This window comes from Galleria mellonella, unplaced genomic scaffold (assembly GCF_026898425.1).
Source record: "Galleria mellonella isolate WM207_F2 unplaced genomic scaffold, CSIRO_AGI_GalMel_v1 utg33, whole genome shotgun sequence".
In the NCBI taxonomy this organism is placed as follows: Eukaryota; Metazoa; Arthropoda; class Insecta; order Lepidoptera; family Pyralidae; genus Galleria; species Galleria mellonella.
In genome coordinates this window covers 10,259,274-10,286,489 of record NW_026442079.1, presented here as the reverse complement: position 1 = coordinate 10,286,489, position 27,216 = coordinate 10,259,274, and the positions used below count along the sequence as shown (strand labels likewise).

The window sequence follows — 27,216 nt, the reverse complement described above, 5'->3', positions numbered from 1 at the left end:
GGTAACCGTCACCTATAGACATGAGCAGTACCATGGACATAACAGCGTATACTGTTTCGCCCATGATACCCCCCATGCGTTGCCATTCCTGAGGACTCAGGTGTTATTCCTCTGTACCCAGTAAATTCACGCCATATCCCACCCTTCAAACTGAAACACAGCCATGCAAACACAGCTGCTTCACGGTTTAAACACGAATGGGACAGAGGTACCCAAGCAATCGACTTTTGTACAAAGTCTCCCGTCATACTGTTACTTTAACACAATTTTAATAAATGTATTTATTAATTGTTAAAATTAGGTATATTAATAATATAAATTTGTAAAATTAAAACTAGTCATGGAAGTAAAAAAATTAAATAACAAGTAACAATAAAATTGTCCATTCAGAAAATACAAATTAAGTTTAATGTTACTCGTAATTTCATGTCAAGTGTATAAAATAATTAATATTAGATCAAATGAAAATAAATTAATTTTATTAAAGTTTTATTGTGCAACAAACACCAAATAACAATAATAAGTACTCTTAAATACTGGCCGCATAGTACACCAATTTCTTTCCCGAAGGCCTTGAACCCCGGCCGACTGTGCTTCTCCCAAGGGTCAGTTTGCCATCTGCTTAAGAGGAAAGATGTCAATTTTGTTTTTATAACAATAATAATACAAATATCAATATAAAAATAACAATATTGGGAAAATGTTAGTATTGTAGGATTTTATGTAGATCTATTGCATAGATCTGTCTATAGTGTATACTTAGCATATACATAACATAGTGTATATATATATATATATATATATATATATATATATATATATATATATATATATATATATATATATATATATATATATATATATATATATAATGTAAAACAGAACTGGGTTTATACACATATCATGTAAGAACTACTGACCGCAATTTAATGAAACTTGCTGCAGGAATAACTTAGTATCCAGTTCAACATATAGGCCACTCGGTTTAGTAAATTTTGACACTAAACCAATAAACCAATTTGATTTAATTTGGGTATAGAATTTAAAGAAAAGAGACAAGCTTCTGTTTTGATAATACATAAAAGGTGGATTGAGATAAAAAATTATTTGTATGGTAAAAGCAAATTATTCGTGCAAAAATTGTCAATTTTTTCTAGTAATATAACTGTATTATTCATAAATTTATCAACCCTTTATAAATCTGTAAACAACTAGAAAATAACCTAATTATAAAAATCTGTATTCATAAATGCACTCTGTTAAAGCTGTTCAATAGTAGATATAAATGATCTACAAACCTATCATAAACCTCTAATAGCAAAAAGTGTTATTCATAAACGCACTATAGTAAGACGAGAACGTTAAATATCGGTCCTTAAACTTATAATGGACTAATACTTACAATAAGAGCATATTATCCTAAAAATTATTAGCATTACATTAAAATTATATATTACTTTACGTATACAAATGCAGATTTTCAATATTTTATGATTTAAAATATGAATTAATTGAAAATCTGCGATTAATCATGAAGAATTACACTATTAAATTATGATAAGATAGATTAGAAGAAAAGATGATAAAGACGTGTTCAATCAACACTGTATTTGGCTAATTCTGGTATGAACATTGGCCCATTAATGTTGTTATATATATTCGTTTGATGTTAGTATATATTTATGTACTCACAAACGAAAGTTGCATCTGGTTTTTTTTTTGTGTATGTATGTTGTAATTTGTGTGCTGTAAGTAAAGCAAATAAAATTATCTATCTATCTATCTATCTATCTATTTGTTTTTCAATTAAAAGAGCAAGTATTATATTTATCTAATTGTTGTTACAAAAAATAATAATATGAGTGGTATATTTTGTCTACAGTATACAGTAAATTCAACATTTGTGCAAAATAATGACGTAAATCTTCCAATAAACCTACTTTTAGTTATTGAGGACTTATTGAGTGATTATGATTAACGCTCTATTATGAACGTTCAATAGCGTTGTTTGACGTTTTAGCTAAAGAGCTCTTTAAACTTACAATAAGATTTTTATGAATAAGATGTAAAAGGTACGGAGACGATGTTTGTATATAGGAGAGATCTTAATTAGATGCCAAAACAATATATTTTTATTTTATCTGTCTATTAGATACGGTTCACGGTTGTAATTCTGAGAATGAGAAGTGATTTATTTTATTAGTTTTTATACTTCTGAAACCTACGCTTATAAAGTAGCGGCCAAAAAGCTAGTTTAAATATAAAAATTATACTTAAATACTCCACGTGAATGTTGTTTGATAAAATCTCACCAATTCTAAATGTACACGGTACCGCCTTTCAAATTATTAGTTAGTGTTTCTTAAAAATATTCCAAGCAAATTTCTGAAACTTATTAAAAATGCAAATGCCATCCAAACCATTTCTAGGCTGGCTTAATTTAACCTGTGTGTTCATGAAAGTAAACTCAAGGTTAAATTAGTAACGTCCACTTTATGACCGCAACTTGTTGAATAAACATGTACATAAAAATTATCTTATTAACTGTAGGTAATGATTCAACTCACCACGTAATATCGAATATACTGCGAGTGTTGGAAATGAAACACTACTGAATTTGTGTTGTGTTTTGATAATCCTTGTGTATAATAAATCTTTCAATATCATATAACAATAATAGTAAATATTAATATTATAAATATAGAAGTGTTTTTTTTTTAATCTAGCTATTTTAATTAATCAACTAATTGTTATGAAATCTAGAATGGAGAAGAACATAGACTATTTTTATCTCGGCCAATTTAATATAATATGACAGCGACTTGGACAAAGTTACAAGTAAAACATATAAAATAATACTATTTCATAAAAAATACGCTCCTTTAAAAGAAATACCTATTAAGTTGTATTTATATTAAATTGAAATAGGACTTTAGAATAAATACAGTTTTTACTTACGATACGAATGAAATAAATTTCTAACTTTATATAAAAGTTTATAAGAAAAATAAATAAAAGTGACGCTTATTGTAAATTGGAACGCGAGTTTTACTAGCGCCTACTAGATTTTAGTTTGACTACTTGTTCTCATTTTTTATTATATCAATTTAAACCGTTCAACGAAATTTGATCAGACAATATTCGTACTTGTATCATTTTTTTATGCATAGAATGCCAAAAACAAGGTGACGGCCCGTCTGTTTAAAAGTGGTAACGGTCGCCTATAGACATGAATAGTACCATGGACATAAAAAAGTATACTTTGTGACTTTGTCGCCAAATACATCTTTTACCATTCCTAAGGACTATGGTGTTATGCCTTTGTATCCTATAATTTCATTACCATATTGCACCTTTCGAACCGAAACACAGTCATGTATACACAACTGCTTCACGGAAAAAACACGAATGGGAGAGGCATCCAAACAGACGACTTTTGTACAAAATCTCCTTCTATTGTCTTTGTTAAGTATCTTTCCAATTATACTACGGAAACAGACTGTCACGAACAAAGAAATTTCGTACGTTGACATTTTCAAACAATTGGAAGAACAAGTACACTTATTGTATTGATGCATTGTAGTCCCACGGGAACATTGATTGATCAGTACCAAAGTAGGCTACGCCCTTTTTTTACGCCAAAACTTTATTACAATCGGTCAATCAGTGAAAGTGCCAAGAGTAATATAAATAAAAATAACTTACTAGTTTTCACCCGTGACTTTGACCGCGTGAACAGGGTATTTCGATTGATCGGGATATAGAGTCACCTAAGTCCTTCACCAACCGCAATAATATCTACATACTAAATTTTATAGTAATTTATTTAATTATTAAATTAATAATGTCATCTGATAAATAATAAACAAAAACACTTTCATATTGAAATCAATATTATAAAGAGAGAAAAAAAAATGCTTTTTTTTCTTTACAAAGGACAGACACAAAAATTGTTAACCGATTTTCATAATTCTTTCACTCACAGAAAGTTATTAGCGAATAACATAGGCTCTTTTAAAAAACAAGAAAACAAACTAGAAATTTGCCTATCTAGATACCTATCTAGATCGTCAATATACAACAATAGTAAGGATCATTCCTTTAACAGCGCTTCGAGTGGCCGGTGTCGCGTGCAGTGACCGCCGGAGAAGTTCTAACTCTTCAGCTGATTTCACGTGGACGATGGGGCAACCATCGTGTACTGGGAGTGTACCGACTTGGCCTCCAGATCGTCGTGAACGACGGTCAGCTCTGCATCACCGACACGCTGGTTGACGACAAGAATAAAGCTGTACCGGTAAGTGTTTTTCATACATTTCACACTAACTTTTATCCGCGACTTCATCTGCGTTACTGGATTAAAACTGTCCCATGCCTATAAATAAATGGGCTAGTTACATGTATACTAAATTTCATGACCAGCACTTTATCAGAAGGTAACCACCAAACACACTTTTAGAAATTAGTAAGGATTCTACTTTTTATTACTAAGATTATTTAAAAAAAAGTAAACTTAAGAAAAATTATTTTATAAAATTAACTGTTCTAGTTGACTTTATTAATGAAGAATTTACATAGATACTTAAAATATGTTAGTTAATAAGAACATGCCAATCAACAACCTATTTCGAAGGTCATTTGGAGAGGATGGATGAAAAAAGAATTACGAAAGAGATTTGTCGAGCAAGAATGAATGGAGATGTCGGTAGGGGCCGCCCTAGACGGACGTATGTCGACCAAATAGGCGACGTGCTGAAGAAGGGCCAAATTAAAAGTACCCGTAACCGGCGAGCGTGTATGACAAGACTGATGAATGTGGAAGAAGCGAAAGAGGTTTGTTTGAATCGAAGCATTTGGCGTTCCATTGTTTCTGCCTACCCTAATGGGAGACAGGCGTGACAGATATGTATGTATGTATGTATTTTTTTCGTCTAACATGTAAGTGATTTCATGGCAAGATAGAAAATATAATAATATCAGATACATATATACTTTACAACAAGAATAAAAAAAAAAACGTTAAATATATGTCTTCCATTCTTGGCTACCATTATTTGTTTTTTTTTTTTTTTCATTTTTATATTTTAAATATCCTATTAATATTATAAATACAAAAATTTGTAAAGATTTTGTCACAAGTTCACAGTAAATCTACTCTAAATGTATCTCGAGTACGCAAACGAAGTCATGGGCAAAAGCTAATTACTATGTAAATTTAATTAAGCATTCTATGTTTCGCGATTAATTCGCGTATCTTATTACCAAAGTGAATAATATCAAATTTGAGCATAATTATTGCTGTAATCATTGTAATGTTCGACAATGATGTGCAATATTTCGTATAATTAATCCCTCAGAAATAGCAATTAAAGCATGAATGGTAGGTAACCCTATTGTTAGCGGAACGTTCTATTACAAATGGGTCTCACGTAGCTGTCTCCCGCTGTGCTGGCAATTTAGCGCTTGTTGTCAATGAATGAGTATTTGCAATGCTTAATGTTATTTGACCAAATACTTCTTATTAAGATTGAAGAAATTCCAAGCGAAATACGTCAATACAATGCTCGCTTTGGACCCTTTCTTTCGAGACATGTTTCTCTGTGTATTGTTATTTCGAATTGATAATTTCTATTAAAAGTTGAAGGAAGACACTAAAATTATTAATATGAACTTATTATTTTGTGTACCATCAAAAAATCAATAATGCATTTTCATAAATAATAGGTAATATTATTAATTTAGTAAAGTTATGTTTTACCATCATAGGGCGTACAAATATTGTAACATAGTCTGATAAATGATTTTTACAATGATATTACCCTATAATTTTGTACAATCCTTACTAATATAATAATATAAGAATAAAATAAATAATAAAAGAATATAAGAATATTATAGCGATAAGTAATATAGAGAGAGAAAAGAACTATCATTTATCATTATCACAGAAGCTAAAGAAAATAATGTTTTCTATCTGTCTGTCCGTCTTTGATAATTAATTTAACTATTAGTACGGAGGTATCGCGCCCGTTTCCAATTACACCACGGAAGAAACGGAAATTTTTCAATTACTTTTTATAATCTCATAAAGCTTAAGGTAAACGTCGTCTACCCTTATAGTAACAGTTTGTAATTCCATATTGCAATTTGCGATGGAACCCTGCTAGACATTTTTGAAGAATGTTTAAAATGCTTCAAGGGGCAATCTTGAACGTAACATCGGGAAATTTATACACAAATAATATTCAGCTATATTCAGAATTCAATTTCTAACAGGATAAATCGGAAGCTATTTGCCTACATCGGAATAATGCTTTGATAGAATTTATTCAAAATTGCAAATTCTATTATTTTAAAGATACCCAGTGGTAATGTTACAAATAAGTCGCAGTCAGCAACTGTTGTAATAAACGAATAGTTCCCAAGTCGTTTGAACTTAATTCGAAAACTTCAAAGTAACTTGATTGGCACTAATTATGTTTACCGTTTCTCATTTATATAACACTCGTCTTAGTCTTAAAGGATTAAAACTTTAACCATGGTTCAAATAAACTAAGCACATTTAAAATTAACTTTGTTTATTTATCACAAAATGGTTCGTGGATTTAAGTACTTGATCCATTATATTAAATATAATATCTATAATTAAATAACTTTGATTCGCAATTTAGAAAAAAAATAAGAAGAATCCGTTTTGTAAAATAAGAGTAAACGGTACACATTTTCAAAATTTCATTAGAAAGTGGTTTGGAAGGTTTTATTTAATCGATGATAATGAAATGGTAACTCCACTTGCGCTATCATTATATGCTGGCAAGGCACTAGTGAGGGGTAATAGGTGGGATTGAAAAGGCAGGTCAGTTAGCCCCTCGTAATGAATACACTTGGAATTCAGCACGATGTTTTTCAGGGCGACACGTGGAAGTCGACCTTATAGGCCAAATCGCTAGTAACGTGACTGGTGCTTCGCATTACTCACAATCCCTTCTTACCCAGGTTTTGAAGATTAGCGTAACATGGGATTTTTATATATTAAAATTTATTAGGTACTAGCGATTTGCCCCTACTTCCTATGATTTACTGAGAGACTGATCAATAAATAAATAAATTTGTATTTTATATTCTCTTTAATAGACAAATTTTTGATATTTTAGTTTGCGTAATTTTCGAAGAAATCCCTAACTTTTCTTAAGTCTATGTTACTCATTAAAAGATAAATATATGTAGAAGTAATATAACATAAATTATTACATGAAGTTTTTGAGTTTACCCATTACAAAAAAACAAACAAACAAATCTTCCTTCTTATAATATTGGTATAGATTTATTTCAAAAGAAACATATAAAATAAACATGTACATTCGAGTTTCTTGTCAGTTCTTCTCCGCTGAAAATCCTTGCTAAACTAGACTGTATGGTAAAAACGTATATTGAAATAAATAAAGATACAAATATACATATGAAGTAGTTATCATTATCATATCAGCCGTAAACTCTCCACTGCTGAACAGACTTCTCCCTTGGGCGGTTTTACTACGCTTGGTAGGCGGCTTGGCATCCGCTGTTTTTTTTTTATGGGTGAAAATGGAATGATAACCCCGCCTGCGCTAACGAGATACATTGGCAGAGCACCAGTGAGGGGTGACCGATGAGAATGAAAACAGGCCAGTTAGCCCATCATGACGAATTCATAAGGAAGACTATGATAGTTTCCAAGGAGAACCACGACGAGGTCGACTTGGCTGGGTATATTGCTTAATATAACAATGGGATTCTTAGTCTCCATCACTAACAGTCCCTTTCTCACCTGGCATTCGCTGTTAGGCTTTGGTAACGTTTTAAATATATTAAGTAAAAGTTATTAATATTTTGGTGCTATTCGATATGAACAGTTAACGGGTAAAATGATGTTGATGGACTTAACAAAGTTACAACAAAATCCAATTGTTCAATTTATTTTCGTCAGTTTACGACCTCTATATTTTATAGTGTCGTTAGATAGCTTATAGCACTCCTATAATACGAATCTAACGACACCCTATTTCTTAAAATCCATCAAGAGTTTTAACGGAATAAAAATGGAATGGTGACCCTGTCTATGCTTTTGGTATATGAAGTCAGGGTACCTACCAGTGAGAGATGATTTGGTGAGGATGTAAGCAGGTCTGTTAGCCCATCGCGAAAAATTCAACCAGAAATAACTTGGATTGTTTCCAGGGAGAATCGTGGAGACCAACCTGACACAGTTAATATTGATAATTATGGGGCCACTAATTGTCATTACTGAAAATGCTTTCTATCACCAATGAAGTGGTCTAGGCCCTAGAGCAGTGGTAGACAAACTTTTTTAATGGGGGACCATAAAGTTTAAGAAATTCTAGAGAAGGACCAGAATTATAAAAAAAAATGCATATTGTGTTAAAACTTTTAATCATAATATTATAAAAACATTACACACTAATGTTACAAATTATCTTTTACCTTAAATAATAATGAATTTAACTTTTATTCGTAGGTTCTGCCATAGTCGGCGTATGAGACATATGGAACTGTTTTTCCATAATATTATATTTTCCAACTACGCGGCTAGTTTAGCTTCACCTATAGGTTATGCATCTATTATTCTACTAAGTAGATTCTACTTTATACTTCTTCGTCCGTCAAAACGTAATTATAGCGGGCCATATACTATTCATGTCGATGCACCTTCGGCGGACCGGATTAGATACTCGCGGGCCGGAGTTGGCCCGTGGGCCGTACTATTTTTTTGGATGGGTGAAAATGGAATGCTAACCCCGCCTGCGCTAACAAGATACGCTGGCGGAGCACCAGTGAAGGGTGATAGATGAGAATGAAAACAGGCCCGTTAGCCGATCATGACAAATTCACAAGGAATTAACCATGATAGTTTCCAGGGAGAACCGCGAGGAGGTCGACCTGGCTGGGTATATTGCTAGCAATGGGATTTTTAGTCTCCATTACTAACAATCCCTTCCCCCCCCCCACGGGCCGTACTTTTCCCATCACTGTCCTAGAGTATAATTTTATAGTCTCTACTGTATAATCTCCCTATACCTATTCCTTCCTAGATTCTAGGGCATATGTAACTAAGATTATGCACTTTAAATTATATCCTCCTTTCTTTTAAATCGGTTAAAGTATGCTATGTACGTAAAGAATAGCGTCTTCTATTATACCTCTCACAATAATACCATCCATAACCATTTCATTATACCTCCGCAAAAAACATTCGGTGTTTTTTCTTCACTAAACTATTATTATGTAAGACGAGAGGATATTCTGGTCCTTTCCGTCTCATTCGCACCGCTGTTTATAGCAACGTAAGGTTCAGAAGCTCAAACGAGCTCGGTAACTTATATTATTAGATATCTTTTCGTCAGACCACTAACTCGTATAAAGAAACAAAAGTTACATTCATAGCGGCTCCACACCGGTACGTGGCGAGAGACAAGTCAAATCTCCGAATAACATAAAAGCGTCTGTCTGTGTTTTCGCTCACTTTTTCTAAACAACGTAGCAGATTTGGATACGGGTTTTACTGTCATTTAGGAAAGGTTTGTAAAATCCATACTGATTAAACTTTTATCTCATTACTTATTAAATTTCAAGTGAGTTTGTTTGTCACTACTTGGCTTTTTAACGGCTTAAATATGATATTTGGTATACAAGTTGAGATGAAAAAGGATATTTTTATCTCAGTCAATAATTCAAATTCCGATCATGCGTATAAAATCGCGGGCAAAAGCTAGTTAGTACATAAATTTAATGTTTTGTAATAAATTGCACCCACGCAAGGCAGGTCGAAGACAGGTCGCTTTTAAAGTACAAAAAGATGTCAGACTTGGCAAAAAGTTATATTCACCTTTTCAGTTTAAATGACGTAGCAGAGAGCCGTGTTTGAAAGTATCTACAGTTCTTAATTAGGTGTATCATTAAAAATACGAAAGTTAATGAGAAATGAAACTAAAGTTCAAGTTCTGCGGTGTTTTAAAAGAACGGTAATATTTTGAGAAGAATATGATAAACGCCAGATTGAAATAAAACTTTCATGTAATGTCTTATAACAAAAGGCATTTGAATTTGAATGTAATGTAAAAAACTTGAATAGTAAGAAAGAAATTCTATGGAATAATTTTAAATAAATTTACTTTGGGTACAATAAGAGTTAATAAACTTTATGACTGCAAATCAGACATCGAAAATCAATAGGGTAAACATTTATTTTAAAAAGAAAGAAAGAAAAGGTATAACACGGTTTTAGTAGTGCATCGAAAACGTTCGACAACGTTTTTTTTTCTAAAAATTTGTTGTTTTTGTAATAGATTTTTTTTTTATTAATTTTTGATAATTCTCAAAAAATTTGATCGAATTGCCTCTTAACAAAATGAGTGTGGGACCAACAAGTATAAGAAATAAGCCAATACATTGCAGCAACGTGTTACACAAAATTCTTCGTTTGGTGATGTCGGTAAAATAGATTTATGTAAGGTATAACGTGACTGTAAGCCTAAATAAGTCCCGCCAGCGTATACTCACAGGCGGGGTCATCATTTCATACTCACGTATTGAGAAAAAAAAAAACCTAAACGAGTATAATACTTATTTGTTTCTTTTTTCACTATTTTGTGTTGTAGTAACAGAATATATCTACAGTTTGGTTGGCATATCCAATTTATATAAAGCCTCGAACAAAGAATAGTACAAAAAAAGATCTGTAGATAATCTAGTTGTGAAACTCAATTGTTATTGATGCTGGTTACGAAACAAGACGGGAATATCCATTTCAACTACTTACTACATTTTTTCTTCGTTGATAACCATTAGTTTTTTCCGGGTGTAAGTGGGTAAATTAGGCGTTCAATTTGGGCCATTATACAAAAGAAGGTTGTTATCTAGAATATTCCAGAAAGGATTTTGATGATACAAAGCTCAACAGCAATAGATCCACCACGCTTCACACTTCATCACTCAGCCTCTATACATCCTCTGAATAACGAATATTTCCATTACCAGTTACATAAACAGTACTGTATATAAAGAAAAATCTTTATGGATAGATCCTATCATATCTACAGATTACAAATATATATATACAAAATGCCTGACAGAAACAGATGCTATTTTATATAAGGCTCTGTATCCAAACAGTATAAATAACATCTTTATAATTTTACGTTATCTGACCATTATACATTCTGAAATTCTATATTCATGAAACATCCCAAAACTTTGCTCTATTCCCAGACCTGACGCGTTTGCCTCTAATAGGCTATTCAAATCGTGTCGCCCTTACTGACCTCTACAATTTGGTAGCCTAGTTTACAGTTATATTCGTTAAAAAATTTTATCAATATAATTGTAACGACTTACGTTTATTTACGATTATAAAAAATACATTCCCAAATTTACCTTTCCTTGACTCCAGCCTATTCAGCCTGCTAGCAAATCCGCTGCTATCTTTTGTTTTTTTTTTTTGCAACTTAGAATGGCAAACAAGCTGACAGTGCACCTGATGGAAAGTAGTAACCGTCGCCTATAGATATGAGCAATGAATACCATGGGCATAACAGTGTATACTATTTTACCCATGACATTATATTTACTCCATGCGTTGCCATTTCTGAGGACTCAGGTGTTATTCCTCTGTACTCTGCTGCTTGACGGTAGAAACATTAATGGGACAAAGGTGCCCAAGCAAACGACTCTTGTACAGTCTCCCTCTGGTATAATCTAAAATGGTCTGACAAAAAAAATAAAATTACTGTGCTCATATATTGAAAACAATTCAAATAAATTATTACATGAATTTTAAAAATTCAATTTCGTCGTTATTCCTTTTTTAAAAATTGACAATTTCTGTTTATTAATTACCCGAAATTCAAATAGCTGTGAAATATATGCTCAAAGGGTCAAAAATTAATATAACTAACACCAAATCTTAAAACGTGGTTCAGTCTTTACTAAACCATGCTATTTCGTACAAAAAATTAGAGGAATACAATCACGGATTGAGTAGTTTATCTTGCAGTAGAAATATCTTTGATACCACGATATTTACTATGAAAATATCCGGATACTGTAATTGTTGAGTCGTTAACATCAAAGGACCAAGATTGTGTCCGTATTTTTTCAATGCTTTGTGAAATCACTGTGATACATTTCTTTCAACATCATACAAATTGCAAAATTAGAGGCTAAAATTGTTATTTTAAATATGATGATGATGATGCACTTGTTACGATACAATGACATTTTTACTCAAATGTACCGAAATAGTCTTTAAATTTTTTATAAAAATATATCATCTAGATACCCTTGACGTATCATATTTACTATAAATATTAATCGACACTCAATCTCTCTATTGAATCTCACACTAAAACTCCCAAGATAAATGAAAGTTGTATTTGTATGGAAATATTAATACAAGTATTGAATTTTTATACATCTACGTTCAATATATAAAAAATCCCGTTATAACTGTAGTAATAGTTAACATTAATTCAGTTTACTGACATCAAAAATCAACATTTGGAATCTAACGATAGAGTGACTGTATTTTCTTGAAAACGCAGAATGTTCGTTCATTAAAACTCATCTTAAAGTAAGTGTTGTAAATTGCTAAATATAGGTCTATTTTATGAGAGTTTTTTACTATATTTAGAATAGAAAATACGCTGATGATATACTTGATGGAAAGCCGTCACTTTACAAGTATACAAGTACTCCACAGAATACACTATAAATGCCCTCAGTAATTCTCATGCATCGCATTCCCTGAGGACTATAATGTTATGCCTATGTACCCTGTAATTTTCATATCCTTTCGAACCAAACTCCCTTCAAACCAAAAGTCTATCTGACTATACAAGCAACCGACACCCATGGAGACAATTTTTGATTATAATCTCTCTATATATCTATCTCTATATCTCTATATCTCTATATCTCCCTCTAGACTTTGAAGTTATGTTAATATTTGGCAAAACATCATTGATTTGCTTAATGCGTGCTTGAAAGCGCAGGGTCTTTGGAAAAACGCTATCAATCACTCACTGGTTGTACTTCGTGGATTGTTAAAAACAAAATCTTAAGAGATACCTTAATATTCAAAAACCAACCTTTGGATCGCTTGGTGTTTTGTGAGTTTGAAATTTATGTAACCATTTCATTTGTACTAACCCATTATTGGTCAATTGTTAATAGAAAAGAGACGATAATTTTGTTCTTAACATTGTGGATATTATTGAACACTGAATTTGTCGAAATCTTAGATGGAAAACAACGAAGTCTAAGTATGTAAAAACTCAAGAGTACATGTCTATTTCATTTAAAAGTTTATTTAATATGAGTATAATCCAAAAATAAACAACGACAGCAACTTCTAATAGGTATATAACTTCAAGTATTTTATTTAATGGCATCGCTGCATGTTTGTTGTTCACGCGAGACTTGCATGCAACTACACCGTGTATATATCTTCTCATTAGAATAAAACAATTTTGCAACAAGTATTAAAAATACCTCTTTGAACCGGTTTTATCTGGATATTACTGGATCCAGGGTGTGCAGAAATTCATTGTTAGGGCTAAACAAAACGGTTGTAAATACGCTTCCACATAAAATTTCAACACAAAGCGTAGTCATCGTATCGTCGTATTGTTACGCTAAATAAAGTCTACCGAATTTAAGGATTCGGCGGTGGGTGGTATGTTGCCTCTAGATATGCCCCTTTTAGGATTATAAACCACAGTATTATGAAAATATGGCTGAAAAATTTATTTTAGATAAACATACATAGATTTTTAGATTTATTTGTATTCCCGCTGTGAAACAGCTGTACTTGCAAAAGGAATTGAAGGAAAAAGAAAAATATCTTACTTCTCAGGAATGGTATGAGGGCATGACCTTAGGCAATGCATTATACTCTGCAACAATATAAAGAATACCTATTGTACATTTTGTCTTTAGCTTTATATGTTTATTTATAAGTCTATAAACTATTTAAGTAAAACGAATTATATTTACGTAACGACTACATTATATTTATTTTATAAATAAAAAATAAACAAAAATAATACAAAAAATAGATAACTATTTACCTTGAAATCATAAATCACGCATGACATAATTTGGTCGAAATTGTTGATAATATCGCATATTTTTGTGTGTCACTGGGTAAAAGCAGGTTACAGTAATAATTCACGTGATTGACGCGAGTACTTGATGGACCCCTTTTGCATAGTGATGTGTCGAGTCAGGACAACAGGATGATTCGAATATTTACTAGTTACTCAGATAATCGAGCGCTCATTATACAGGACTCTGAATCACGACATTCGAATACAAGTTTCGAGTACATGCGGTTAGTATTCGAATACTAGATGCGTCTTTATCGTAAGTTTTTATGTTTTGGTTTCAATGTTTTATATTTTTTTAAATTTATGAATGGAAATATTTTTATATATTGATATATATTATTTCCATTATATATATCAATACATAATTGATTGAATAATTATTTTTTAGATAAAAAGTCATTTTCAGAAATCATTATAAAGTTTAAACCAGTGTAGTGAAATCTTCGAATAGCCAAACAAGTACGCGAGTACTTGTTCGAGTCCTCTGACTCGAATCTGTTCGATTCAATCCTTTTTTCACGAGTACCAAAACATAAAAGAACATATTATTTGAACATCAAAAAAGAAAACATCAGCACATCACTACTTTTGCATATAAGGATAAAACTCATGAAGCGCCATCATCGTTTATCACTGTAGTTTAATAAACATGTTCGTTTGTCGCTATCTACCGTGTTGTTGTACATAACAAAATAACGATTCAATTTTAATAATAATAATACTTAAGGACAGGGGCCTCTCCTCATTAGAGATGCTTTGTTCTCTTTATCTCACTTATCTTACGATTACTATCTACGTAACGAACAAATCTTATCAGATAGTTACATTTTCTGTTGTTAAATTATAATGAACTTTAGATATTACGCAACTCGGAAATGTAAATAAATTGACGCCCCACCTATCTTAGTTATAGTCTTATTATAATTAGTACCTGGGTGACCGAGCTTAGCTCGGTTTTTTTTTGGCTTAGTGTTGCTTAACAACGCCATCTGTTAAGTTATTGATTTTACTTTTATCTTTGTACTGAAGCATCGCTAATAGGTTAATTTTTTTATGCAGCTTAGAATGTCAAATAAGCTGACGGCCTTATAAAATAATTGGAAAAAATAATTATCTGGACACGAACCGGGGTATTCTGGTTTCGGGACCGTCCGATTTCTCATCTGAGCTATTATAATCTTGTATGTGGATTATAGCAAAATTCACTTTCTTCATAACCGACATAGCCCGAAGGATAAGCAAGTTAAAGTGGCAACGGGCTGGTCACATAGCTCGAAGAACCGATAACCAATGGAGAAGAAAGATTCTTGAGTGACGACCTCGTACGGGCAAACGCAGGACGATCCACCATTAAATGGAGTGATGACCTGAAATGTATTGCAGAAAGTCAGTAGATGCAGGTGGCTCAGGACTGTTCTTTATGGCAGTCTATGGGAGAGGCTTATGTTCAGCAGTGGACAAATTATGGCTGAAATGATGATGATGATGAAGATTGTAATAATAATGTAGCAGTTTTTTATTTCCTGAAAACCCGGATAAAACGACGTTTTCTGAAATTGAAACCTAGCTATATCGATTAATCGCCCCCAAAACACGCTGCATACTAAATTCATAAAAATCATTGGAATCATTTCCGAGACTACTGATTGGATTTAAATGAAATTTGGTACACAGGTAGGTTATATCCTAACTTAGCATATAGGATACTTTATGTACTGATTTATGCAAGCAAAACCGCGAGATACAGCTGGTTTCGTTTATAAAATAAATGGCAAAATCGAAACTACTAACACGTAGTTCGCTTCGCATAGTTTCCACTACATTCTATTTATTAGAAATTTACTGTAAGATACTGTTTAAGATTCAGAAACTTTCAAGAGAGAACTTCGGAGGTTTCCGCTCCACTTTTAGTTACGGCTGACCGCAAAATTGCATTCATCTAAGTAGATGCATTTTTGAAATGTTCTATTACTAGATATGTATATATATATAGCAATGATTTTAATGATATAAACGCGGACTTTTTGAGAGTATTGTAAAATAAAGGATGAAATGTAAATCACAATAAAATGTAAATAATTTGAAAGGAATATTCTAGAAATGAAATTAAACATTATTAGTTTTTGTTTGTAGTAATGAAAACTTCAATATTTTGTAATTTTTGACGATAATTACTTTAAGAAAAATGTTCAGTTTTACTGATAGAATAGTCTCTGTTATTCTTTTCATTTAAGAGTTTCCTCTTGTCTGTGCAACTAATTCATGCATCTTCTTCCAGCCAGCTGTACTTAGACTTGTTTTTTTTATACAACTTAGAATGGCAAACAAGCTGACAGTCCATCTGATGGAAAGTGGTAACCGTCGCCTATAGACATGAGCAGTACCATGGACATAACAGATTATACTGTTTCGCTAATGATATCCCCCATGTGTTGCCATTCCTGAGGCTCAGGTGTTATTCCTCTGTACCCAGTAAATTCACGCCATATCTCACCCTTTAAACCGAAACACAGCCATGCAAACACGACTGCTTCACAGTTGAAACACGAATGGGACAGAGGTACCCAAGCAATCGACTTTTGTATAAAGTCAACTCCACTTACTCAGACTCTTCACTTACTCTCTGTTAGACAAACTAAAATTATTTATCTATATAATCACTTCTCAAGTATGCTTCATACTATTCTTTCATCTACCATTTCATTTACTCGCTTGTATGGAGTGTCCACAAAGATTATCTGTAAGCAAATGAAATATTTCACTAAATTTCCAACTTTTAATAAAGGCTCCTGACCTGATGCCCCCTTAATTTTCATTATAACTTTAAATAAATATACTCATAAATATAATAACAGATCTATGTCTATGTTAAAGTATTAAAATCTGTCTTTAAATTTAAAATTTTAATTTATGTCAAAGAATTATATCAAGGATTATTATTCTTATTAAGAATATTAAATATTAATTAAATTTATAATAGATGTAAAAACTACGTTAAATTATTGTCTATCTAAATTAATATTATAACGAGGAAACATTTAATTTTTTGTTTGTAAGTGATAAATAAAATATATATATATATATATATATATATATATATATATATATATATATATATATATATATATATATATATTTATTTATCACTTACAAACAAAAAATTAAATGTTTCTGTTTGTAAGTGATAAATAATATATATATATATATATATATTTAAAAAATATATATATATTTAAAAAATTCTTTTAAAAATTCTTTCGCCTATAGAAAGCTACATTATTAGCGAGTAACATGGAATATAATTTATTTAAAAATAAAACCGTTTGAAGCCAGATCATGTCGCTAGTTTTCAATAAAGTTAAACTCCAGCGATATATATGACATCACGATAAGCATAACATAGTTAATAATTACGTAAAATATAGATATGAAACTAAAAAATATCAAAATAAACATATTAAATGGCATAATACTCATTAAATCTAAATTCAGATAAGTTTTAGTAAATAAACATTAATCTTATAAAAGGGGAAAATCGTGGCTTGTTCTATGGAGCGAACATCAAAGGAAAGACCGATAAGTTGCGCAAAAAAGGAAGTACCAAGCATAAAATGTTCATAGTAATTAACAGGATCACTATTAATTAATTAGCGGCAATAAATCGGTAAGAGATTTTAATCTATTTAAAACTAGCTGCTTTCCCCTGCATACCTGGTGGTACCATTCGTAATCCCTTATTCCCATTTTGAATTAATAAAAGTAAATCTCACTTTTATGATACACAGAGCACCATCTAATTCCATACTAAATAGAAGTGTACTATTGGAAAAACAATGGATTTACACTTATTTAAATATATATAGAAAATACTAAACTAAGGCTAATACAACAAATAGTCATACACATTTATATAAATGTTTGTATTGTGTGGGGATCGATCTTGCAACCATCTGATGATAGGGCAATTATCGAATATATTAACTTTTATGTTATATTGTTTTGTATTTACTAAATATTGTGAAATGTGATATAAATATTTTTACATGATCCATTATATTTTACGGTCATTTAAGTTAACGTGACCACTAGCAACCCGTTAAAATGATATTAGTATAATGAAAGTACTACAACAGTGCTCTCTCTCTCTTTTAATTTATTTATTATTTATCAGACCTTGACTTTGCTATAACCTCTGGCACTGTAGTAATCACGCGTTCCGTGCAGTCATGTAAATATAAATGTAGATAATTTTATAAAATATATTTTAAGCCATTACATTAATACTATGCATGAAAAAGTCGTCTATTTTGAAGGTACACAATACAGAGTATTAGTCGTCTCATTGCTGGTAATACGCCATTCCACCTGAAACTATCGTAGTTAGTTCTTGTTAAATTCATAACAGTGGACCAACTAATCTGCTTTCGTCCTCACCTATCATCCTTCACTTGCCGTGCCAGCATATATTGATAGGGCAAACGGGGATTCTTTTCCATGGAATGATGCATTCACCTATGTTAACAGTATACAATGACAAGACACCAGTGTACGATAAAGTAATAAGATTATTGTTAGGTCAGTTGTCTCATCACAATTAATTCACTAGGAATTGGGGGTAAAGGGATTGTTAGTAATGGAGACAGAATCCCATTGCTAGCAATATACCCAACCAGGTCGATCTCCTCGTGGTTCCCCCTGGAAACTATCATGGTTAATTCCAGATGAATTCATCATGATGGACTAACTGGCCTGTTTTCATTCTCATCTATCACCCTTCACTGGTGCTCCGCCAGCGTATCCCGTTAGCGCAGGCGGGATTACCAAACCATATTCACCCATAAAAAAAATTCACTAGGAATTAACTACGATGGTTTCCCGATAGAAACGTGCTAAGTTATATTAGGTACATTGCTAGCAATGGAGACTAATCTCCTCATTACCAACAATCCCTTCACCCTGCACAGGTGGGCTCACTATTCCATCATAAGTCATTAATAAAAACCGAAATCCAATGTTCGTGTAAAACTGAACAAATATCCCTCGGGAAAGTGAAGTAATATTTTCCTTCACTCGTATATTTGCCGCACAGCAGTCATGTTTGCATTTCCGTGTTTTTGTTTGAAGAGTTTGTTGTACCCTGTAATTTCACAGCTATGTCCCACCCTTGAAACCGTAACGCAACCGTGCAAACACGACACCGGTTCATGGTAAAAAAACGATTGATTAGTAGGTACACGTGCATACGTGTGTATAAAAACACTGCAGTACACAATCGCGTAAATTATTCTCATGTCCTTTAACTAAAGGTATATATAACATATATGTGTAAGTATATTTGTATGTGCAATTTTAGTATGTACCTATGTCAATAATTAGTAGTACCGCATTCGAGTATTCTGACACTTCCCTATGGTTGACTGGGAGAGAATGCTTTTAGCATTAAGTCCGCCATGTACACATATTTGTACTGATGAATAAATAAATAAAGTCTGTTTCAATAAATATTAATGGAAAGACAACCAACTTTCATTGCAATTATCACAGAAACACACTTTAAATTAAATTAGGAATAAATCGAAACGTTTGATCAATAAATCGATCGATATGTACTGCTATTGGACATCAGTCAGTTCATCTGTCTTTTGGTCTGATCAATTTATTTGTTTACTTGTTTGTTTGAGTTCTATTGAAATAAACTATATAGTGATTAATTTGTTGAAAGAAATCTCTTCTAGAGATGGACTCTCTCTCTCTTTAGTGCATTACTATACTCGATAGAACAAAAGTATGCACTCTGCAAGTGACTTTCGTACATAGTCTTCTTTTGGTAATATAGATTAGGGCGCCCTATTTAAAAAAAAAGGAATACTAAAATAGAAGCCCTTCATAATGTAAGTATATATATCTCAATAATCAATTGCTGTACTTTTTGTATATATCAATTTCAATGTACAAAGTTTAGTTATCTCAAAAAACTAAAACATCTATATTATATATTGTAAACTAAGTATAGGCGACATAAATCGATGACCTTCGACATTGACCGTCCCACAAATGTCTATTACTTTGAAACTGGAAGCACAAATATACCTTTTATTTGATGTTACCTATAAAGTGGATGTGAATTATTAATAAGAACTCCCGACTCATAAAACATATATAAGGTTCGGGTAATATTGATATACTGCATTAATAAATATCTAAATATATTAAATATATTCACTATTATAATTCTTAAGGGGATAGTTAGAGGTATATATTGACTACCGGCGTTATGGGGAGTACAACACTAAATTGCTACCACAAATTGTAAAACACCTGTTGTTATATATATATATATATATATATATATATATATATATATATATATATTATATTTATATTATATATATATATATTATATTCTTATCTATTCAAACGTATCATATTTTTAAATAAGAAAACATTGGATGCATCGACTCCACATACGGAGCATGTGGCACCTCTAAATCTAAATGGTGCGTTTATGTTAAATTCATTTCACTTGGTAAATAATTTTATCTTTTTCTTCATAAGAGATAATTGATTGTCGCATTGTCTAAATTCATGTTCTTGGTTCTATTTTTATACTATTTGTAACCAGAAATTCTAACAATTTCAATTGTAATCGTATCAGTAATTTTGCACTGAGCGTAAAACTAAGTTTGCAGAAAATAAATTTGCATATCAACAAGTACACGAAATCTAGTTTACTTACTTCTACTTAGTTTACTCAGTAAACATGTAAATAAATACATGCGCCTATATTTTTTACGGTACAATATTGTAGCGGGTCACTAAAGTCACAGAAAAATTAAAACATAACCTACAGTTTCAACTAAACCTTTAATCAGACGTCAATGATGATTATTAAAATTGATTTCCACATTATGGATCTTAATAAATACGTATTCACTCTTATATTAAAACTGCCAAATTACCATAATAATGAAAATACTAGTTTTAAAAGACAGTGAAAGTTAGTTAGTAGTTTTTTTACTTCTAGTTTTAAATAAAAATTATAATATTTAGTCAACAGCACTTCACCTAGCCTTAAAATGTAAAATTCATGATACAGAATTAAAACACATTACCATTAATGAAGCTAGAAATTATCCTACGCATATAAAACAAACATGTCACGCTATGTTTAACACGTAAAAATATTATGTTAGTTCCTACGCACGCGTGTCGATTCGTGCCCAACTCAAGTGCTACAGAATAAATGTAATAACATATTTATTATGTGACAGTACGATACGTGTCGCTCATAAGTTGCCGCTATACATTTTCAATAACAATTATAATAAAGTACACCGTGTACTATATGCGACAGGAGGCAAAAGTTACCGGAACTGTTGTGTATACATGAGACGAGTTATGAAGTCAGATGAAATAAACGATGTGTGTAAGAATAGAGGCCTTTTGAATTCGGTACACAGTATACAAATTCGTCTACATGAGTACTTCTGCTCTACTTCTCTTTCAGCCGCTACGTAGCTGTGCTAGCATAGCTGTTTCTTTTACAAAAACGAGATATGGTAAAGAAATTAATTAATCTTAGTTATCATAAATGGTAACGCATATGGGTTACTGTTTCAATTGGAATAGTTAATTACCTACCAACCTATATATTATATAATAAACTATATTACATTATGAGATTGCAAAAGGACTTTTACCAGAAAGAGACTTTGTACAAAACCCGTTTGCTTGGGCACTTCTGTCCCATTTGTGTTTTTACCGTGAAGCAGTTGTCATTACAGTCATGCAAACATAACTGCTTCACGTTAGAAACACGAATGGGACAGAGGTGCCCAAGCAAACGACTTTTGTACAAAGTCTCCCTCTAATACTCCAGAACTTATGTATTCCTAGCTCGCTTAGCTAGCTAGATTAAATCTCTAAATGAAGAAATTTTTAATATAACCAAAGTATTTTAATTCATTACAAGTTAATTTGGTATAGAAATAGATGAAAATAATAAGGTAAATCAGAACTTATCCTGGGGCAAGGAAAACTCGAGCTGATTTCTGTGAAAAGCTGCCAATTGCTTTTTGCTCCTTACTCCATAGAATCTGAGGGATAGAATGAGTTTGCTCGTTTATATTATCCAAATACAAAATCGCTGGTAACTAATTTGATTAATCCTCACTCCGAAATAACTACCCAACTCCTCTCCAAGCATGCTTATTAGCGAATTTTCGATTTTCAATTAAAAAAATAAAACTAAAAATTAAAAACTTACTACAACATTTATTAAATAAGCAAAAAATATTACAACAGATATTTATAACAACTCGTTGTACAGGCATGCTTGAGTCCTTTCCCTAAACCAACAAATCTTTGTAATATTTATTTCGATATAAATAAATATTATAAAAAGCCAATACAATTAATTTTAATTAATTATATAATAAGAACACAAAAACAAAATAAAAAAAAAAATAGTAAACAACGTCTCAAAAATATGTTAAAATTAGTTTAAATGCTTCAGTACTCCATTGATCGTGCCCTCGTTTAGAAAAAAAAAATTTAAGAACCCCAATAAAATTTAAAAAATTATGTATACATATTATAAAATCTTATAATGACAGTTACAACTCATTAGTTCAATTATAAGAAATAAAAATTTAAATAATTCTTTTTTGTATCACTGAGGTATAAAAAAGCATACGGCCCACTTCACTATAAGCGGTTACCCTAGCCTATGAATGCAGGCATTCATAGGCTACGGTAATACCAGATGTATTACACGCGCGTTGCCGATCCTGAAGAAACTTCTTTACAGCGTCTTTGAAGAACCCCACTTAGGAAAATTACGACAAGGAGTTCATCCCATAACCAGAGCGTTCATGGGAAGTAATACTGAAACACTCGAAGGTATGGGGGTATGCTCCGTATCGATAACGAGATGTACGATGGTATAAAGGGGCCGTGGGTATTATGTTAAACAATTTCTCTAAATATTTTTGTAAAGTAGACGTTATTTTGTGGAAACTTCATGTGACTGCCAACACTCGAGGACTAACCACTATTATTATTAACAGAAGTTCTACAACCTTCCATATTAGCCATCAATCTTCGAGTGCTATTCAGTTCACGCACATTTTGCAATACATGTTTCACCTCTAAACGAGGCATCTTCAAGCAAATTAATACATCACTGCTCGGAGCCTAGTGTTAACCGTTCGGTTCCCAAACTGCAAATACCTCATTTTCGGCCGTGTTGATTCTTCTGAGCACAGTCCAAGTGATAGAACACGCAGAGTGAAGCAAAATCTCTCCTAGGACTTGAGATTTCGATACCGCTTGTGAGCTTGGGATCATCGAAAATCGTCATTGTACATCGTTGTATTGAGTCGAAGAATTCAAACATTTTCTAAATAATCCTACAAAACTTCAATTTTCTTTAAATTTTTAAAGAATCAAAGAAGCACATTGCTCACTATTATTCTTAATACTAAGCAATATCTTTTTTATATATAATTGTTATATATAATCTTATATTCAAAATTTATTTTGGTTATAACAATATAATATTTTACATTAATGTTAGGCAGAAATGTGATATAAAGTATACTTTATAAAACCACTACTAAGAATTTATTTAAAATCACAATTTTGTTAAAAAATATATTATTAAATAATATATTGCAACTTAGTACACGAAACTAATGTACTTTTATTCTATTTTTTATAAAGACGAATTTTTTTAAAATACATGTTTAATAAGTAATTTAGTATTCACTCAAAGTGTATTGCAACATTATTAAAGTTTATTAGCAAATTTAAATCGATATAGTACAATTAATTAAATTCGATACTCCTAAAATAGCCTAATTTCTGCAGGTATATAGCTTTTTAATAAAGCTAAATTTATTGGATTCGACTCCATAGTCAACTTTATTTTCTTTAAACAATTTTAAAGAACGTTATTAGTTGTTAAGTTCAATATATGTACATTTTCTTACATAATTATGCATTGAAGTTCAAATAATCTCCTGATTTGATTTATCATCATTGGAATTATAGTTTCAAAAGTTGTAGTTATACATGTGTTGGTATCTTCAATAATAAGTCGTATTTAGGAATGGTACAATATTCTTTATTTCAACCTTTGATATACAAATTATTTAATTACAAATTTATAGTAAATCTAGTATACAGAGTAGTCATATCCCTTCTCATAATAAGTTTCGCCAGTGCTTATGAATAGCTGACAACGAAAGTACGTCCGTTGTTTGTCGGCCAGCACTCAGCTACTTGCGTACGCGCGTCGTGCTGTTTCAATGCGCGCTAGGTATTCGAGAGTCGTCCGTTATCGTCGTCAGTTGTATTAATATATTTCACCATAATACCCCCATCAATAAAACGGTTGATTTTATTAATCTGCCATAACATGGTTTTTCTTTCGACTATCTGGTACAACGATTGATGATAGTTACCAGGTAGATGTATCTTCTGATGATCTTAATAGTTCCACAATGTTCATATCAATATAATGTCCATGTTTTCTTCATCCTATATAACCTCTGATCCTTTAAACGTAGCGTGAAAAAAGCACTTAGTGCGCCGGCATAGTGCAGTCAACCATTGAGGGTAAATAATTATCTTTTCGGTTCATTGTACTCATGGACTATATTATCTTTGTGTTTGCTCAGAATGGTGTAGTCATATGTCGTGCTATAATAAATACATATATGTGTTCAAAGTGTTTTGATTCTAGGAACTGTTGTATAGTGTTTTCGTATAGTGACGGACTTTTGCTCGTTGACACTGAGGACATGTTTGAATTCACATTGACATATCTTTAATCATATCAGGCCTGAAGTATTTTTCAATGATCATCTTCCTTGTTGTATACCAGAATGACCCATTTCATGTAATGTATTGAATACTGTTTGACGAAATGAGATTGTGGATACGGGCGTGGATTTTCGGTAGTCTCGCAGTAAATTGGGTTTTTATTCCGAGCAGTGACAACTTTGCAAGGAATAAATTTTGTTTCATTACAATGGTATTTATTTTTTCATCTTATTGGATTTGTGCCAACTTATTAAAGTCAAATTGACGGGTCATTGATTGCAGTAATGCGGTATAAGGCGTCAGCCATTGAATTTTCTTCGCCGCTCACATATTGTATTTTGGTACAGATTCGGCTGTTAGTTTGCAGTTGTCTCTTTCTCTTGTAGGAATGCCACTGGCGGTTGTTAACTTTTTTATTGCATGTGATATTTTTTGTAACACAGATGGCAAACGAGCATGCGGCCCATGCGGAACATGCGGGATGTGTGATGAAATGACTACCCGCAACACCAGATGCATTGCAGGTGTGTTGCTGGCCTTAAAAAAAGGAATATGCTCTTTTTTGAACGTTAATATGTCATATCAGTACGGTAAAGCTGTGGCTGGAAGCTGATTCCAAAGCGTGGATTTGTGCATGGAAAAAAATACCTTGTTGCTTATGATCTGTATAAAGTGTGACATCGTTAATAATTTATAGCCGTATTCTGTGTATCTTCTTTGGGTGTCACTGAGTTTTTGTAAAACAATATGACTAATCTATTGGAGTACTGTATTAAATCAGAAATATAGTACGGAATAGTACTTCTAGTGCTGAATAAGTTAGCAAAACGGGATCTGAGATGCTTTTGCGGCAGTTCTTAAATGTTTTTTCAGCAGTTAATGCCGAAGTTCATGTAATTGGGGTCTTGTCTTTCTTCTTTTTGTCATGAACTCCTTCTTTATTCATATTTAATTCAATTTTCATTTCTATCTCTTTATGTAAAAAGTCACGATAAAGATTTAGCAATCCCAAAAATAGGAAAAATTCTTAAATATTGGTAGGCTACAGTTTAATATAATCTCGATGCATTTTTCTACGGATCTAATGCCTTGGGATACGAAGTAACAAAGTATCCCAAGAAGTTGAGATTTGTTTCATTAAAATTGCATCTCTCTACATTAATTCCTAGACCTTAGTCAAATAGTCGATTTAAAACCAATCTTAGAGAGTTTCGTGCATTAAAAATTTAATGTTTGTGATACATTTTGAAGTCCAAATATCATGCATCTAAATCCAAAGGCTATCTTCGTCCTCGTCTGCCATGATTATCAAAAAATAATCTTTTATCAGGTCGATTTTGGAGAATATTTTCTTGCCAGGAAGTTGGTACGTGTAGTATTGGATCCGAGAAATAGGATGAACGTACTGACACAATGATAATATTAAGTTGTTTATAGTCGTCATATACTCGCAAACTGCTATCTTTTTTAAGAACCAGGTGCATTGGATTGGCCCAAGAACTCTTCGATATTTGACATCTTCATCATCAATTCAATCTTGGCTTTAGCTATCTTGTATCTTGTACCTCAGGAATAATTCTTAATAGTGAATTTAAATTGTCTACAACCAAATTCTCCTCGAGTACGGAACAAAATAATAATAGAATTGTAAAATCTAAAACTAAGTACTCCTCTATTATTGATGTGATAATACAACAACTAAATATATTCACAAAATTATCCATTATTTAACTGACACAGTATCAGTATTAACACAGAACTGTGATGATAAAAACTCTAATTTGTCATAATAATTAATTTTTTTTTTAATAAACAAAATCAATAAATAGTTACAATCCAAATTTCTTAATTAATTGTCAATAATTCATATTAATCAAAATTGAAATTCAAACCAGACAAAATATACATGTTATTTGTTATCATTAATGTAATATATTTAATTATCATTCCATTTTTCATTCTTCACTACAATGACAAACTGATTCAAACCAAAGTGTGCGATATACTATGATCAAGGAACATGAGATACTACTCAATCACCATATATCACATACTCGGACCAAAGTTCCAAATCAGTGTAGTCCGGAACAATAATTTCATACGAGTAGGCGATACAACATTCACCTCAGTAAGAGTCTAAAATCTTGCAAAGAAATATCCCCGATATATAAATACCCGAAGCTGTTGATAACGACTTTAACTAACCTCTCTCCTCGAAATAACCGCC

The 27,216-nt window shown here is 31.8% G+C and overlaps 1 protein-coding gene across 3 annotated transcripts in view; it reads left to right on the top strand.

Annotated features, from left to right (window-relative positions):
- LOC113520180 (otoferlin-like) overlaps positions 1-27,216 on the top strand; it is a 193,240-nt gene that overhangs the window by 80,897 nt on the left and 85,127 nt on the right. For all 3 annotated transcript variants that reach the window (XM_031911499.2, XM_052896565.1, XM_052896564.1), the window contains exon 3: positions 4,109-4,297. In XM_031911499.2, coding sequence (XP_031767359.2) covers positions 4,109-4,297 — 189 coding nt within the window. The remainder of the gene's footprint in view (positions 1-4,108; positions 4,298-27,216) is intronic.